General features: G+C 47.9%; 1 protein-coding gene across 6 annotated transcripts in view; it reads right to left on the bottom strand.

The window, feature by feature from the left end:
• Positions 1–16,590, bottom strand: part of OSMR (oncostatin M receptor) — a 52,708-nt gene extending 36,118 nt beyond the window's left edge. For 2 of the 6 annotated variants that reach the window (XM_072757051.1, XM_072757050.1), the window contains exons 1-2: positions 16,477–16,569; positions 3,400–3,485 (exon numbers count right to left, since the gene is read on the bottom strand). In XM_072757051.1, coding sequence (XP_072613152.1) covers positions 3,400–3,472 — 73 coding nt within the window. In that variant the 5' untranslated portion in view covers positions 3,473–3,485; positions 16,477–16,569. Of the gene's footprint in view, positions 1–1,800; positions 2,114–3,399; positions 3,486–3,952; positions 4,004–16,476 lie in introns of those variants that run through there. The other 4 variants (XM_072757049.1, XM_072757054.1, XM_072757053.1 and 1 more) reach the window with 4 other exon arrangements.
• Positions 16,591–17,108: the final 518 nt, after the last annotated feature.

Below are 17,108 nucleotides of genomic sequence, written 5' to 3' on the forward strand. Positions count from 1 at the left end.
GCAAATAAAATCTCCCTATTCTTAGTTCTAGTTAAAGGCAACAGCCATTATTCATCTTCTCCTTAAACCAGTCCGTTGGGTGAGTCTTCCAAGCCTCAGATGTCAGCTAACCTAAGAGAGATTCAGGAAAATGAAAGAGCAGTGGAATAGGAGGAAGTGGTTTTAATAATTTTGGCACCAATAGCACCAGAGAATGCCGGGTGCCTATAGAATCATCCCGTCTTCCCTAGCCCTCGTTCCATCCTGTCTGTAGTTCGTGGCGTCAGTTTCACAGTGTAGATGCAAACTCCCTGGAGGGTAGAGGCATAGACATGTTTGGCATAGACATGTTTGGACAGACTCTTGTCCCCAGCACTTGGCACAACCTCTTCCCCGCGGCAGATGTTGACCTCAAATTACACAGACCCAGGATCTCCACATGTTCTCAAGAGCATGACAAGCAACAGTTCACTAACCCCTCTACTCATCTTTGGCTTCTCTTCTCCCCAGGGCTGTTTTTCTAAGTCCTTGCTCAAGCACTGATCACAGCGTGCTATCAGAGCCTGTCCCGGGTTTGTCTCTCTAAGGACTGTGTGCTAAACACAGGAGGGCCAAGTCTTACTCAGCTCGGTGATACCAGGTCTAATAACACACCTGTCATGGGAGATATCCAGTGACCATTTGCTGAATGAATGAGTCAGCTTCCAGTATCAACTGTATTTCTGGAAGCTCTAGAAAGCTACTGCATGAGGGCTCTAGGTAGAAAAGGAAGTAGGTATTGACGTATACCATCAGTAAGTATGGAGTGACTAGGGTAGTTGAGAGACATCAGTCAGGAAGAATTTGGTCAAAGGCAAATGAGGACTTCCTTGGGGAAACAGTGGGAAATGTCAAGGTAAAGTCAGGGAGACTAAGGGACCGCACAGGTTCTTAAGTCTAGCCCTATTATTTCTCAGATGCGGAAGCTGAGTTTAAAAAAAAGCAAAGTGACTTTCCCAAGCTCAACACAACCAGACAGGAACCCAGGGTTCTTGGCCCTGAGCCCAGCTCTCTTTTTATGACGCTGTACTGGATCGTGGCCCAGAAGGGCAGACTTGGTGATCAGAGAGCCTGGGGCTTATTCATAGACTCTCCTCCCACTTTCCTCACCCAGTTTCTCTATGGCCCCAACAATAATTAAGAAAAGAAACCATGTCCCTTTAGAAGTTGGGACATCACGGAGCCATTAAATAGAATGTTATTTCTAAAAGAACACTGAATACCAAAGGTAAGAACCCTCATCATATGTTGTACTGCTTTAAAAAGTATAGGGATGCCTGGGTGGCTCAGTGGTTGAGCATCGGCCCTGGGCTCAGGTCATGATCCTGGGGTCCTGGGGTCGAGTCTCACATCAGGTTCCCATAGGGAGCCTGCTTCTCCCTCTACCTGTCTCTGCCTCTCTCTCTGTCTCTCTCATGAATAAATAAATAAAATCTTAAAAAAAATTTTTTTAAGTATATATTAAAGTATACATACAAAATACACATATTTTACCTGGATATACTTTTTAATACTTTACTTATATTTAAGTATTATAGTACAATTTCCCAGTATATATATTTATACTATATACAACATAATACTTTATATATAGTTTAATAACTATATAGAGTATAAATATTTCCAGTATATATAGTATAATTTCACTTCTATAAAAAAATCTACATATTTACATCTCCGTCTTGGTCTGTATGTACTTAGATAAGAGAATGGAAGAAAAGACCACCAAAATACAAACCAGTCACCACCTCTGACTGAAGCAGACAGGGCCCCAGTGCTTACTGGAAGTGAGTCTCATCGGTCAGGAGAAGCTAGGACATCTGAACTGGAGTCTCAGCCCCGAGCCTGGCTGGGTTATCGCGTGGGAGGCCCATTCGTTTTAGTGGAGGTTTAGCAGGTACTTGGTTGATTCACAAAAATTGAGACAAGAAATCCAAGCAGTGTGAGGACAAAGACAAGATTACTTGGCAAAGCAGGCACACTTAGCTGAGAAAGCTGGAAGCAGAAACAAAGACCGGTGGAAAGAGAAACAGGTAAATTCATGGCTGATCGACATAAATGAAGCTGAAAGGGTACTTTCCTCACCCAAGCTGCTTCTGAGAACAGAGTGTCTTGTACGTAGAAGGCACATAGTTGATCGTCATTGGATCAGATGAGACTTCACAAGGGGAGTGAGCTGTGCCAAAAGCTAGGACTTAAATAAATACCCAGGAATTTCTGGAGAGCCTGAAGTTGGGGGCATGGGCCTGTCTGAGAATCAGGGGCTCCCACTGGACCTAACCTTCCTACAGTACAGACCGCCCCCTCAGCCCAGATGTGTCACGCTCAGCCAGTAGGGCAGATCGGGTGAGGAGTATACACACTACAAATGAGAAATCCTAATTCCCATCTTTCAGCTCCAGATCAAGGGAGATTGCCAACAAACTACGAGTTTTAAGAAGCCAAAAAAGTAGCATCTTCTCATGTACGCTGAACTGACCCTAAAAGAAATGGACCCAGACTTAAAGAATACCAGACAGAGGACAGAGCTATTATCAGAACAAAATCTCCTTTGTATTTCCAACTATCTTTTCACAGAGCTTTAAGGGAAATAGAAAAATCCTATGGGTATTTCTTGCCAACAGCACTTTCATGAATCCGTGGAAAGGGAATCTGTGAGTAATTACTAAGAGCATATGCCTGTACTCTGTTACAAAGGCAGTACAGCAGAGAATAAACACAGAAGGAGGAAAATGCAGAGCTCAGTAAAACACAGGCAGAAGCAACACAAACTTTATCAACCAGTAGGATCTCTCAAGCCTGAGTACCTTGAGACTGGTTCAGAGTAATACACAAAGTACTTACAAACATTTTGTACGTGTGGAATTCTTCTTGCCACCACTCACAAAGCTGACTTCCTGAAAAATGCCCTCACTGGGACGGCAGCTAAGTGACAAATACTATTTCTTTTTCCATAAACAGGATTTCAGCACTTAACATATCATCTTGGAGCACACAGCTTCTCAGTGGATGCCGCTGAAGGACATCACAACTTGTTCTAACCCAGTGGCCCACCCCGGTCTGGTACATCCCATCCCCACACGGCAACTCCTCTGGAGACGGCCACTCACAATATATCTACCACGAAGTTCTGTGGAACTCGAGCCACTCATGAGTGCCCTGGTGGCCAGCGCACTGGCCAGGAAATGAGGGGTAAGGTGTGGCTAATTACAGGATGAGCTACCAAGACCTTAGCTCAGGACTAAGGAAACACTGCCACTCACCAATTCCAAGGAATTTCCAAAGAAAAGACTTGTGCAACTTTCCTCTTCAGCACCAATTACCTTTTTTTTTTCTTCTGTGTGATTTTCTTTTTCTTTTACTATTCTTTCCACAACTTACCTTCACTCTGGTGAGTTCTCAAGGACAGCAATGCCAAGAGGAATGTCGTCTGAAAGACTGAAAAGAGAGCCATAGGTTCTAGATTGCTGGAAAAGATAAATGACACAGAAGGAAAATTTTATTTAATTTTAGCTCCGAGCTAAAATTTCTTTGACCCCATGGTGGTAGATGATGGTGTTGGGGGCTCCCACTCTTCTCTCCTTCCTCCATCCGCACCCCCTGTCATGTGAGTCTGGAGACCCCCTGCCTCCCAAAGGAAGAGTATGTTTCCCTGCTGCAGGTGACTTGCACTGGCTCCTAACTGCAGAAGCAATGGTGTGTCACCTTGAGCCTGGGCCTCAAAAGACCTGTGTAATTCTGCTTGCCCTTTCGTGTGTCTGCCTTTGGCATGAGAAGAGCACGTGTGGGCTACCCTCCATGGAGCCAGGAGGAGAAGGAGCAAGAGGGGAGGCAGCAGGGCTGCTTCCCCTGGGGCCAGCTTCGGTCAGCCAGCTGGTCAACCAGCAGCCAGCCCAGAGCCCCCACCCCAGATGCAGGAGTTATGGGTGCTCACCGCTGTTCCAGCACAGAAGTGACCTGCCAATTTCTTCAAACCAAGCGAAGGCTAGTAAAGAAAAGTAAAGCAAAGAAACAGTAGTGAAACATAAAAAAATAAAAAATAAAAAGATTTAAAAAAAAGGACCATGGTCTCAGACGAGCTAAATTTGAATTAATTACTTATAGGGGAGTCATCCTCGATCTTCCCTATCTCCCTCATTAAAATTTCACCGTGTTAACCCCAGCAAATTCCACCTAAGGAGATTGGCAGTATTGCATTGTTCAAAATAATTTCCGGTTTTCCTCACTTTAGAGGAGGGTTGTAAGCAGCAGGTCAAAGAGCGTCACTGATTCATCGGGTCCTTTGACCACAGGACAATCTGAGGGCACGACGAGTGAACCTAGATGACCTCAAGGAGGCTAATGAGTTCTTAATTTAATAATACGTGTGTTAGTCAAGGGAAGCCCGAGGAGTTTCACTTTTCTACTTCAAAGTCTGACTCATCCCAAAGACAGGCAATGAAACCAGAGTCCATTTTGCCTCTGTCTAGCCACCTGGCCCTCATCAAAGCCAGAAATTCAGTGACCCAGATCATCCATTTTCACTACCCACAACTAAATGGTAACAACAGTGAAGACAGAAAAAGAATACACCAAGCAAGCCCTTAAATTATTCTAGAGTAGTCAAGTCTGCTTCCCTAGGAGCCCAAGTGCCAGCAGAAGCAAAAGTCTGCAAACGACAGCTTTTACTCATATGCCTTTAAGCCCGCTTTCCTCTCCTTCTATTTTTGGCAAACAGGTCATTGACACCTCTCTAAAATCTCTACTGACAACTTCAGATAGGTTCCTACTACCACTAAATGCCAAAGCCAGGGAGAACACGAATTCAAGAGAAAATCATTTCTGCTCAGAACCAAAGACAAGGCAAAGGAAAATGCTAACATATGAAGTGTGTGTCACTCAGTGTGCAACTGAACCATCCTTCCAGTCCCAGTCTGTGGGCACAGATCGGATCCTCCTAACACTGACATCTCCCAAGGACACAGGATCCAGCCCCCTGAGGAATGCAAGGCACCACACTGTAAGGAAATCTCATCCCATACATTGGAAAGCAGATGATCAGGGACTGATGTAGGTTGTCTCGTGTTCTCTGTAGGAAAGGGCTGTTTAAAATGTTTTTTTGTTTTTTTTTTTCAAATTTTGGGGTTCTGGGACATCAAATATTTCATGTCACAAAATTTAAACAAATTTGTAGGGATAGAGGAATTTCAACCTACAAGTTGGAAGCCACCTATCAACTAAGGGTAACCAGAAATGAAACAATAAAAGCTGCCATGTAACAGCATCGAAAAATAGGGGCAGCCCGGGTGGCTCAGCGGTTTAGCGCCTGCCTTCAGCCCAGGGTGTGATCCTGGAGACCCGGGATCGAGTCCCACGTCGGGCTCCCTGCATGGAGCCTGCTTCTCCCTCTGCCTGTGTCTCTGCCTCTCTCTCTCTTTCTCTGTGTCTCTCATGAATAAATGAATAAAATCTTAAAAAAAAAAAAAAAAGAAAAGAAAATAGTATTTACGAGGGACTTGTTTCCATGGTTTCCACGGCCTGGGGAAGTCCTTGAGAATCACCGGGACACTCTTGTCTGCGGTCCTGCCCCTCCCCAGCGTCCCGCCCGTGGCAGGTTGTGAACCCGGGGAGGTGAGGTTCAGCAGCCGTTCAGGTCCGCCGTTTCTTCCTTCATCTCTCCCGCCGATGTGCACAGGTTTACACGTGCTGGACAGGTGGCAACCCTGACCCAGCGCTCCCTGCGGCTACTTCTGGCCGTGTGACTGGCCAGCCGCCCTGCCAACGCCTGAGGCCCCAGGCCACCTCAGGACCGCTTGCTGAGGGACTATGGGGTCTAGCTATTGCCTGAGCACCTTCCAGTAAAATCAGGAGAGGTCACCAAAACTTGCAGAATGAGAGTCAGCAGCCGGGAACATCCCAGAGACAGCCTGGGCTCTGAGCCAGCTGCCCCCAGGCCCCAGGCCACTGACCGCACAGCCCACGGGCCTCTCCTCCCCTCCCCTGTACATCGCCTCCAGTTACCTGGGCCCTACCCCGAGGGCCCCCGGCTCCTTGCTGGTGAGCTCCCCACTAGTACCACTAGACCGTGAAGGAGCTGGGGGGTGGGGACAGGTTGTGCCAACACCCCGAGGTGAGGGGGGACAGTGCCGGGCTTATTCAGGGGACAAGAGGACCTGGTGTTGCAGGAGGCAAGGAGGTGAGAGGCAGGCGTGCAGTCGGAGGGCCGCAGACGGGGAGCAGCGGGGAACCTCGTCCCACCTGCGGCCTCTACCCCGAACCAGGTGGGAGCCACGGGGGAGTTTCGGGAAAGGAGTAATGCGGCGTCACTCAGAGGAACAGGAAGGCCTGGTGACAGCGACGGGAAGGGCTGGAGGGGACAGGAGGGGTGGGAGGGCAGTGGAGAGGAGGTGACACAGTAGTCCAGGGACAGTGGCACTGGCTCAGGCCAGGGTGATGGCAGTGGGGGTGGGAAGAGGGCTGGGATTCGGGAGATTTTAAAGGGAGATTTTAAATGGTGATGCTCCGGATGGTGGCCTGGAAAGGTGGTACAGAGAGAGAAAGGGGTCCGCGCAGGAGCTCTGAGGGCTCTCGCCCTATACTGTTCCTCGCGCCCCGCAGATCCCTGACAATGCAGCATCTCATCTCCCCCCCACAGACCCCTGACAATGCAGCATCCCCCTCTGCAGACCCCTGACAATGCAGCAACCCCCCCTGCAGACCCGACAATGCAGCATCACCCCCCACAGGCCCCTGACAATGCAGCATTGCCCCCCCACAGACCCTTGACAATGCAGCATCACCCTCTGCAGACCCCTGACAATGCAGCAACCCCCCCCGCAGACCCCTGACAATGCAGCACCACCCCCCGCAGGCCCCTGACAATGCAGCATTGCCCCCCCCACAGACCCCTGACAATGCAGCATCACCCTCTGCAGACCCCTGACAATGCAGCATCTCATCTCCCCCCACTGCAGACCCCTGACAATGCCGCACCTCTCCCCCCGCAGATCCCTGACAATGCTACATCTCATCTCCCCCCACTGCAGACCCCTGACAATGCAGCATCTCATCTCCCCCCCCACAGACCCCTGACAATGCAGCATCCCCCTCTGCAGACCCCTGACAATGCAGCAACCACCCCCCTGCAGACCCCTGACAATGCAGCATCACCCCCTACAGGCCCCTGACAATGCAGCATCTCATCTCCCCCCCACAGACCCCTGACAATGCAGCACCTCATCTCCCCCCCTACAGCCCCCCCCCCGACAACTCAGCCCCCTGCTTCCTATACCCCCTGGAGGATGAGGGTGCAGTGTGGGATGGGGGCCGTGCCCCTTCCTGGAGGCTAGTGGCTCTGGCACCTTCTCCCGGGCATTCGGGGCTCCGGGTGTGGCTGCTTTTCCTCCCCGCCCTGGCTCCAACGGACAAGGCCCTGCGCCTCTTCCTTCCCAGGCTCTGGGTCCCCACATCCCTGGGGGAGCGCTGGTGCCGGGGCCCCTGTGGGGAGAGGGAAGCCGGGCGGGAAGCAGCAGGGTTCAGACAGCCCCCCCCCACCCCACGTCACCCCAAATCCATTCCTCTGCTGTTCAGATCCCCCCGATTCCTGACCAGGCTCGGAGCTGGGGGAGGACAGGCTGGGGGGCCCCCCACTGCCAGTCACCATCCTAGGACACGGTTGCTCCCCAGGAAGTTTCGGGTCAATGAATGAAAACGTGAACCAAGTTTCTCACATCCTTCCTTCTTGGCTTTCAACTTTATTTTACGAAATAGGTTCCTTTTCAGGCCCTTGCACTTTTTCTGTTGCCAAATACTGCCCAATCCAGAGTCTTTCCCGTACGTGTCCTCGCCGGGGAGGAAAGGAGGAGGGAAGTCGACAAATCACCTACTCGTTTTGTAGAACTTCTCATTCAAATCCTGTCTCTGGGCAAACTGGAGATGCCTTTGAGTGTCCCTCAGTACAAACACTCCCATGCACAACAAAACACAAGGTTCACCAGAGGTAGAAGAAGTCTGCCCTCCTTCACTGGCACTTCTTGTTCTGTCATTACCAAAATATTTATTCCTGGGAGGTTTCCTCACCATAAATAATCCCCATGAGAAGCAACATGACCAGTCATTTGCTTCCCAAGAACATGAGTGTGTTGCCAACCGCTTCAAAATTGGCTGGGTGCCTCATGATGTCACATGCAAATACTGTCTTAAAGAAAGAAGCTATTCATCCAGGACGTGTGCTCGGGTGTCGGGGTGTGTGCTCCCTGTGAGAGAGTTCTGTGTGGCAGCACGAAGAGCTGCCCATTCCCCCCAATTCTCAGATTCATCTGTCTTTATTTCTTTTTTTTACCAGCACTGCTACTTGTCCTTGGGGGCTCTTTTGAAAGGGCTCCACCATAATAGCACAGGATGGACCACCTGTAGGGCTTCACTCCAATTCCACCATCCCTTCCTCCTAAAGTATCCACCACTGGGAGGTTTGCCCAGAAGAAGGTTCAAGCACACCTTCCGGGGTAAGTGTTTCTACTAGTTTTGTAAGGTCATTCCTTATTTAGGAGCCCTTATGCACAGCTGATTTTCTTTTTTTTTTTTTTAAGTAATATTTTACTAAAGATTCGTGGACCTTGTGATTCCAGCTAGGATTAAAGCAGAGGGAAAAGAAAGCTGGAATAGTCAAATGTGTGGGCCCTGATGTAACGTTGCTGAGGGTCAAATCACTGCCCTGGCACTTAATAATCATATCAACGTGGGCAAGGTACTTTACCCATTGAAGCTTTAGTTTCTTTTCTCTAAAATGAGAATAAAGAACCTACTTCATAGGATGGGCATGGAGATCAAATGAGATTATGAGAATCTATACATAGAAAATTCAGTTAAAGTTAATTTTTAATCATTATTGCTATTGCCTCACTCCCTTCAATGAAATAAATTCCAGATGAACAAAGATATAAATGCAAGATATGCAAACATTAAACTTACTAGAATATTTGTATAATCTGTTTCAGCATGATATAAAACCTAGAAGCAATAGAGTGTACACTCATTAAATGAACACTGAAAAAATTTTAGTGCTATAATTGGCCCAACAATAAACTGGGAACAATAGTTTCAATACTTAGGGCAAAGGGTTGCTATTCCTAAAACACAAAGAGCTCTCAGAAGTTAGAAATCAGTCAAAAACAGACAAGCAACCCTACAGAAAAATGGCAGAGGATATGAATATGTAATTCAAAAAGAAGGAAATACGAATAACCAAAAGGAATAAAGAAAAACTAGACAATATCACTAATAATTAAATGAATGCAAATTACCATAGTAATTGTGTATGTCTGTAAGAGTGTCTGTGTGGTGTCCAACAGGCAAAGCCTAAAAAAGATTTTAATACCTAGCACTGGTCAGAGTTTGAAGCAGGCATTGTTACTCACTGATGGTCAAAAAGTACAACTTTACCAAGCTCATTTTGGCAATAGCTATTAAAATTTCAGTGTGCGTTCCCTTTTATCCAGAAATCCTATTTCTGGAATTTTGTCCTATAGATAGCATGCTTGTGTATGTGTGTCTGTACACAAAAATTATGTATTTTAAAGAATATTCATGTAGGATTCTTAATATTTAGGGAAAATGAAAACAATCCAAATATCTGTGAAAGAGTCAGAAAATTTAATGATGATGCGTTCCCACTGAGGAATACTATGCAACTGTCAAAAGGATGAAACTGATCTATGTGCTGCCACTAAAGAATATCCAAAAATACTGAGTGAAAAAGCAAGTTTCAGAATAGTGCGTGCACACAAACACCTCTACAAGAATGGTGTGCAACCGTGCAACCGTGCCACTTAGCACCCTCTTCAGAAGGACCTACTGCAGGAATGTAGATGACTGGCAGCTTCCACGGCTGTACCTTTGGATCCACTGCACATTCACACCCCAGCCCATAGTCTCTTCAGGCTGCTCCCAGCCAACGATCAAGTCAAACCTTTTCTACTCAACAAGGGACTCCACTAATACGCAACATTTGATTGAAGTCTCGCCATTGGCCTGGGCAAAACATTCTCAGAACTGCTTTGCAGGTGGAAGCGCTTCCTTCTCAGTCTTCCTGCTTCCCTGTCACCTCCCACTAGGTCTGTAGGCTTTCTCTCCCTCCTCCTGCTCCCTTCTTTCTTTACCCCTCAGGGCTTCCCCCCAAATCTCTTGCATATCTATTTCTGCCTTGCTGTCTTCTACTTCAAGCATCCAAACTGGCCCCAAGAGACACACCCAACTACTAACACTTAGAAATTTAGAGCTGGGATGAGGCAAAGGAGGTGAGCAGGATGAGGGAAATTATGGTTACCTCTCTCATGCTATGTAATTCTGCGACATAAAGTGTTCTTTAAAACATGTGCATGGGGATCCCTGGGTGGCGCAGCGGTTTGGCGCCTGCCTTTGGCCCAGGGCGCGATCCTGGAGACCTGGGATTGAATCCCACATCGGGCTCCCGGTGCATGGAGCCTGCTTCTCCCTCTGCCTGTGTCTCTGCCTCTCTCTCTCTGTGTGTGTGACTATCATAAATAAATAAAAATTTTAAAAAATTAAAAAAAAAACATGTGCATGTTCTACATATATTTACGAATGCAAGTACTTGCAATTCCACTAATTTCATATTTGAACCATATACCCCAACAAGTTAAACTAGTTGACAGTATTTTGTGATTCAAACCCAATCCATTGCAGTCAAACAGACCTAAAAAAAAGGTTGGAATTTTTTAGGTACTAGATCAGCCTATGAGCACGTCATGTGTTTCTGTACAAAAATGTGATCTCTTGGGTCCTGAGACAATACAGGCATTTTAAAAATGCATTTTCTAGGGAGCCTGGGAGGCTCAGTTGGTTAAGCGTCCAATTCTTGGTTTCAACTCATGTAATGATCTCAGGGATCAAGAGATCACACCCCGCATCAGGCTCTGTGCTAGGTGTGGAGCCTGCTTAAGATTCTCTCCCTTTCCTCTGCTCCTCCCCCCTTAAAAAAAAAGGCATTTTCAAATATAGAAAGTAATCAATGTCCTAGGTCAAAAAAACATACTGCCATTCCCCTCTGACAGACCAGCATGCTTGCTCAAAGCCCCCCATTAGGAAGCCTGGGTGTAGAAAGAAGTGACCAAGAAATCACGTGAGGGGTGAAAAATTTATCCACATGACAGTAAAGCTTCTGTTGATTTATAACTTCTCAAGAGTTGACACAGGCTATGTTCTCACACAGTGAGACCTGATTCCATGGTTTCCAAGAGTTCTTTTTATCTTATACTTTTCAGGTGTTCCTTATATCTTACATTTTTCTATTTGGTAAGACTTGAAATTATGATTTTTCTTGTCGTTGACTTTAGATTTTATACTCGGACTAGATAGATTTTATGTGGCTGTCTTCAACTTAAAGCAACAGTTTTAAATAATCTAGGTAGTTAATTGCTTCAATGATTTCAGATCTAAGACTAGAACTTGGTATCATATTTAGTGCTCTCACTAACCTTCTTTCCTTTGGGGGGAAAAAAAGAAGAAAGGAAGGAAGAGAGGAAGGAAACAACACAACTCTAATTTAGTTCTTTAGCATGTAATATAAAGAGAAAGCACTTTACAGAAAATAAAGTGCTGGGAATCCCTGGGTGGCTCAGCGGTTTAATGTTTGCCTTCAGCCCAGGGCATGATCCTGGAGTGGTAGGATCGAGTCCCATGTCAGGCTCCCTGTATGGAGCCTGCTTCTCCCTCTGCCTATGTCTCTGCCTTTCTGTGTGTGTGTGTGTGTGTGTGTGTGTGTCTTTCATGAATAAATAAAATCTTTTTTAAAAAAGAAAGAAAATAAAGAGCTTTCTGTTGACCATATCTAATCCAATAGGAAGTAGTATCACTAGCAGCATGATTTTAAATACCAGTGAAAGGCTATATACTCAACATAAGGATTAAGACATCACCAGGAGATGGCTAGAAATGCAAAATCTGAGATCACTCCTTTGTTTTTTTTTTTGTTTTTTTTTGTTTTTTGTTTTTGAGATCACTCCTTTGATCTACCAACTAAAAGTTTGCATTTATTTTTTTTTAAAGATTTATTTATTAAAGCAGGCTCCATGCCGGGAGCCCGACGCGGGACTTGATCCCGAGACTCCAGGATCACACCCTGGGCCAAAGGCAGGTGCCAAACCGCTGAGCCACCCAGGGAGCCCAAAAGTTTCCATTTAAACGAGACCCTTAGGTGACTTCATATGCACACTGAAGCTTAATAAAAGCACTACCATATTTGATATTGATTACATATTTTTGTCTCCTAGGGTACTACTGATACATACAGAAGATTTACTGGTTCCTTCTATATGAAGTGCACTGCAGAGGCCACAGTAAGATATGAAAGTTAATATGAAATGATCCTAACTAGCACGAATTAGATCTAACTCTCTGCCAGAGAATTAATGAATTTTTTTTTTTTTTTTAATTTATGATAGTCACAGAGAGAGAGAGAGAGAGAGAGAGGCAGAGACACAGGCGGAGGGAGAAGCAGGCTCCATGCACCGGGAGCCCGATGTGGGATTCGATCCCGGGTCTCCAGGATCGCGCCCTGGGCCAAAGGCAGGCGCCAAACCGCTGCGCCACCCAGGGATCCCGAATTAATGAATTTTTTAATTGAGTCCCCACAAGAATCTTATGAAGGAAATTCTATTATTATCCACATACACAGATGAAGGTATTCAGGCTAACAAGGTCAAAAGTAACTTTGACATAGGGTGATATAGTTAATCCAGAACTTGAAACCAGGTGAGTCACACCCCAAAGCACAGCATTTTTCCACCTCCCACTGCTTCCTCCATACTTGGAGCTCATACCAGAATGGAGTGCAAGGCATGAAGAATTATTAAGAATTATAAACCCAAGAAGTCCCAACAAAAATTCCAACAGTTTTTAAAACTTGACAAGCTATTTGTCAAGTTTATACAAAAGATAAAATGTACAAGAATCATTACAAAAAGAATTTTTTTGGGGGGAAAATACAAATATATACAACTAGATATAAAAACAAAGCTGTAGCACTTAACACGGGTGGTACTGGCATAAGAAGAGACAAAACAGATCCATGAAACAAAACAGAGTCCTGAAATAGACTCTTGTATGAGGAGGAATTTATTTCACCATAAAAACAGAATTTCAAATGAGCTGGAAAAAAATATGGGTACTTAAATGGTATTGGGTGAACTGCCTAAAACTTTAGAAAGAAAAAGTAAAATAAATAAATAAATAAAAATAAAAAAATAAAACTTTAGAAAGAAATTAAGTTACCTCCTTACCTTTCACTTCATACAAAAATCTGGTAAAGAGCTAACTGTACCTATCAAAATAATAAAAGTATTAGAAGATAATTTTTAAAATAATTTCTAGGTGAAAAAAGGTCTCCCTAAGCCAGATGAAGTACAAAAATTGTAAGATTGCAGGGGTACCTGGGTGGCTCAGTCCATTAAGTGACCCACTCTTGGTTTTGGCTCAGGTCATGATCTCAGAGTCGTGAGATGGAGCCCTGTCAGGGGGAGGGCTCTGAGCTCAGTGCAGCATCTGCTTGAGATTCTCTCCCTTATCTATCCTCTGCTCCTCCCACTCCTCACTCTAGCTCTCTCTCTCTCTAAAAAATAAATAGATCAGTAAAATCTTTTTAAAAATCCTAGGAGTAAAAAAAAAAAAAAATCCTAGGAGTGCAGAGTTGATTACACAAATATGTAAAACTTCTGTGCATGAGCGGGGGCACTTGATGGGATGAGCACTGGGTGCTATGCTATATGTTGGCAAATTGAACTCCAATAAAAAAAGATAGGTTTGTCTAGCACTATATATTATCTTCAAATGTATGACTCCTTTCACAAATAAAGAGGCAGTGCTCTATAAAAAACAAAAAATAAAAAAAAATAAAATAAAACTTCTGTGCAACAAAACATAGCTAAAAACAAAAGCATTATGAATGGATAAACCAAATGTGTATGCATACCATTGAATATCTCTCATTCTTAAAAAAGCAAAAAAATTCTGATACTTGCTACAACATGGATGGTCTTGAGGACATTTTGCTATGTGAAATAAACCCCAAAAAGACAAATGCTATGAGTCCTCTATTCATATGACGTACCTGGGATCGTTAAATTCATAGAGAAAGTAGAATGCTGCTTGCCAGGGGCTGGGATCAGGAGGAATGGGGAGTTATTGTTGAATGGGGAGAGAGGGTCAGTTCTGCCAAATGGAAAGAGTTCTAGAGACGAATGGTGGCAATGGCTTTACAACAATATGAGTGTATTTAATAACACTGACCTGTATACTTAAAAATGATAAAATGGTAAGTTTTTTTAAAAGCTTTATTTATTTGAGGAGAGAGCACAAGCAGTGGAGAGGGAGAAGCAGGAAAGTTAACATGCAGATTTTTAGGCATCCCTAACCTCTGCCTCGTTCCAGGACCAACTGCAGAACTAAAATGAGAAGGGAAGGAAGGACGTAAAGCCAGTCGCTGGGAAAAAAATGCTCACTTTATGTCACTTTTTTTTTTTTTTTTTTTTTTAGATCAAGGAGGACTTCCCTCTCGAGGGAAAGGAGGGCCAGGTCTCACTGTTCCTGTAATTGAGCAAGATGACACTCAGATTTCCTTCTACCCGAGCCAACAATGTCCCAGCCCAGTTCCCACAAAGAAAACATTCTCCTTCCTCTTGTGGGAGCCTATTACCACTGATTGCTCTTTCAAAACCATAGTAGTTTTCTTGATTTGGTTCCTTTTTCAGGAAAAAAGGAGTTATACGGAACATCAGAGACTCTGAAACACCTCGATGTGTCTCTGTGGGTCTTTCAGGTTAAAGAAAGGGGTAGAAGGAGAGACCCAGTGTGTAAGTATCTCCCCTCCCCTCCCCCCCCTCCCCCCCGTGGGCTGAGTCCTGTTGGACCCTGTCAAGCTTGCCTGTGATGTAAAAGGCTCAGACACATCTGCTTGGGACAAGAGACAGGCCTGGGGCCGGAGTGTCAGTCACCAGGAAGCAAGTTACAGCTGAGAATGAATTTTGCCCAGCAATCAAGCATCAGGTCGGAGCTCCCTGCCACTCTTAGCTCCTAATACTTCTCTGTGCTACCAGGGCAGACACAAAGTGAGCATGACCTGAAGATTCTAAATAGGCAGCTGAAGCTGGAGTTCAATGCTTTAAAAAGATCCAAGATTGGGGCGCCTGGGTGGTTCAGTCGGTTAAAAGTCAGTCTGCCTGGAGCTCAGGTCACCATCCCAGGGTCCTAGGATGGGGCCCACCTCAGGGTCCTTGCTCAGCAAGGAGGCTGCTTCTCCCTCTCTCTCTGCTGCTCCCTCTGCCTGTGTTCACTTTCTCTGTCAAATAAATAAATAAAATCTTAAAAAAAAAAAAAAAAAAGAAAGATCCAAGATTGATACTGAGGCACAGCGCTTTGGAGCCCTTCCATCCATCTCAGCAGCCCAGGAGAGAGACCAAGGAGGACTGGAATGAGGCACCGCCCCCAGGACCACTCCAAAAAGGGTCCCGGAGGTTGAGGCACAACATAGTGCCCATAAGCAGACTTCAAAGCCAATCCCTGACTCTCACCTGTCAGCTGTGTGACCACAGACAAGCTCCTGAACAGAAGCTCAGAGAACTGGGCCTTCCTGGGCCGAGGAAATGCCAAAACCATTACCGACCTCGACCTCACGGGTGAGGCTGCAAGGGGCTGGTATATGTAAAGCACCCAGGGCACTGCCTGGTTCCTACTTGAGCAGGAACTTAAGAGGCACCTGTTACTCCGCCCAGGAGAAGCCGAGGCTGAGCAGATGAGTAACTGGAACCAACCCCCAAGTCAGCTTCAGACTCGGGCATCACACCCCGAGCTCCCCGACCCTGCAGCTCGCCTCAAACACGCCGCTGCATTCACTTGTGTCGGAGCCTGCGCTCACCCCCGCTCACTCCTCCTGGGGGGGGGGGGGGCGATGAGCCTGTCCCCGTGTCCCGTGTCGGCGCCAAGGGTCTCTCCGCGGCCCCCAGCAGGCAGCCAAGAGCGCGCCTCGCGGCTCGGGGCGGGTGTCAGGGCCGGGGCTCCCGGAGCCACCGCAGCCCCCTCCACGCGGTCCCGCGCGGGTCCCTGCGGCCCCTCCACGCGGGCGGGCGGGCGGGCGGGGGAGGGGGAGGGGGCTTGCGGGCCCGGGTCTCCCGCGCTCGGCGCCTCTTCCCTGCACGTGGCGGAGGCGGGGGCGGGGGTCCGCCCGGGGGCGCCCGCAGCTCCGCGCCGCCCACTTCCAGGCGACACGCGCACCGGGAGCGGGAGCGGGAGCGGGAGGGGGCGGCCGGGCCTCGGGGCGCCGAGGGGCTGCGGGGGGAGTCGGCGGCGCAGTCCCACGGCGACGGGCGGGGGGGGCAGACGCGCGCCGCGGGGCAGGGAGGCGGCCCTCGGAGGTCCCCCGGCAGCCCCGGGCCGGGTCCGCGCAGGGGAGGGGGCGGGGGTACTCACCCCGCGGCGGGCTCCCGGGTCCCGGGCGGCGGGCGCGGGCGGCGGACGCGGGCGCCCGTGGACGTGCAGGGCCGGCCCCGCGCCGGGCTATGAATCAGCTGCGGGGCGAGCGCGAGGGGCGGGAGTTACGGGAAAACCGCGGGGAGGGCGGAGGGCGAGGACTTTTGCAATTTCCCGTCCTGCTGCGCACTCCTGGCGCTCCCGGGACCCGCAGGAATTCTCCCCTTCGGTCCCGGGGGAAGCGGCCGGGACCCCGCGGGAGGCGGGCGCGGGCCGGCGGAGGTGCGGCGGGGCCGGGCGGCGGGCGAGGAGGCGGGAGAGGCGGGGGGGGGGGGGCGGGGGGGTCCGCGCCGGCGTCGGGGACCCGCGGAAGACCCCGCCCCTCCCTGGGCGGCCGCAGCGTCGAGGTGTGTGAGCGGGCCCGGGGTCCTGCCCTGTCCGGGCGCCTCTGTCTGACCCGGGTTCACCGGTAGCGACGGCCCAAAGGCCTTTGTTTCACTAAAGGGCCATGTGCGCTACCACCTGCTTTTCCCCTTAAACATGCCATCCAGGCTTCCAAACTCACGTTTCAAACACAGGGCCTCTGAAATACCCATTTGGCACCTTTTTTTTTCTTTTTTTATGATTGTGTG

This window comes from Vulpes vulpes, chromosome 4 (assembly GCF_048418805.1).
Source record: "Vulpes vulpes isolate BD-2025 chromosome 4, VulVul3, whole genome shotgun sequence".
Lineage (NCBI taxonomy): Eukaryota > Metazoa > Chordata > Mammalia > Carnivora > Canidae > Vulpes > Vulpes vulpes.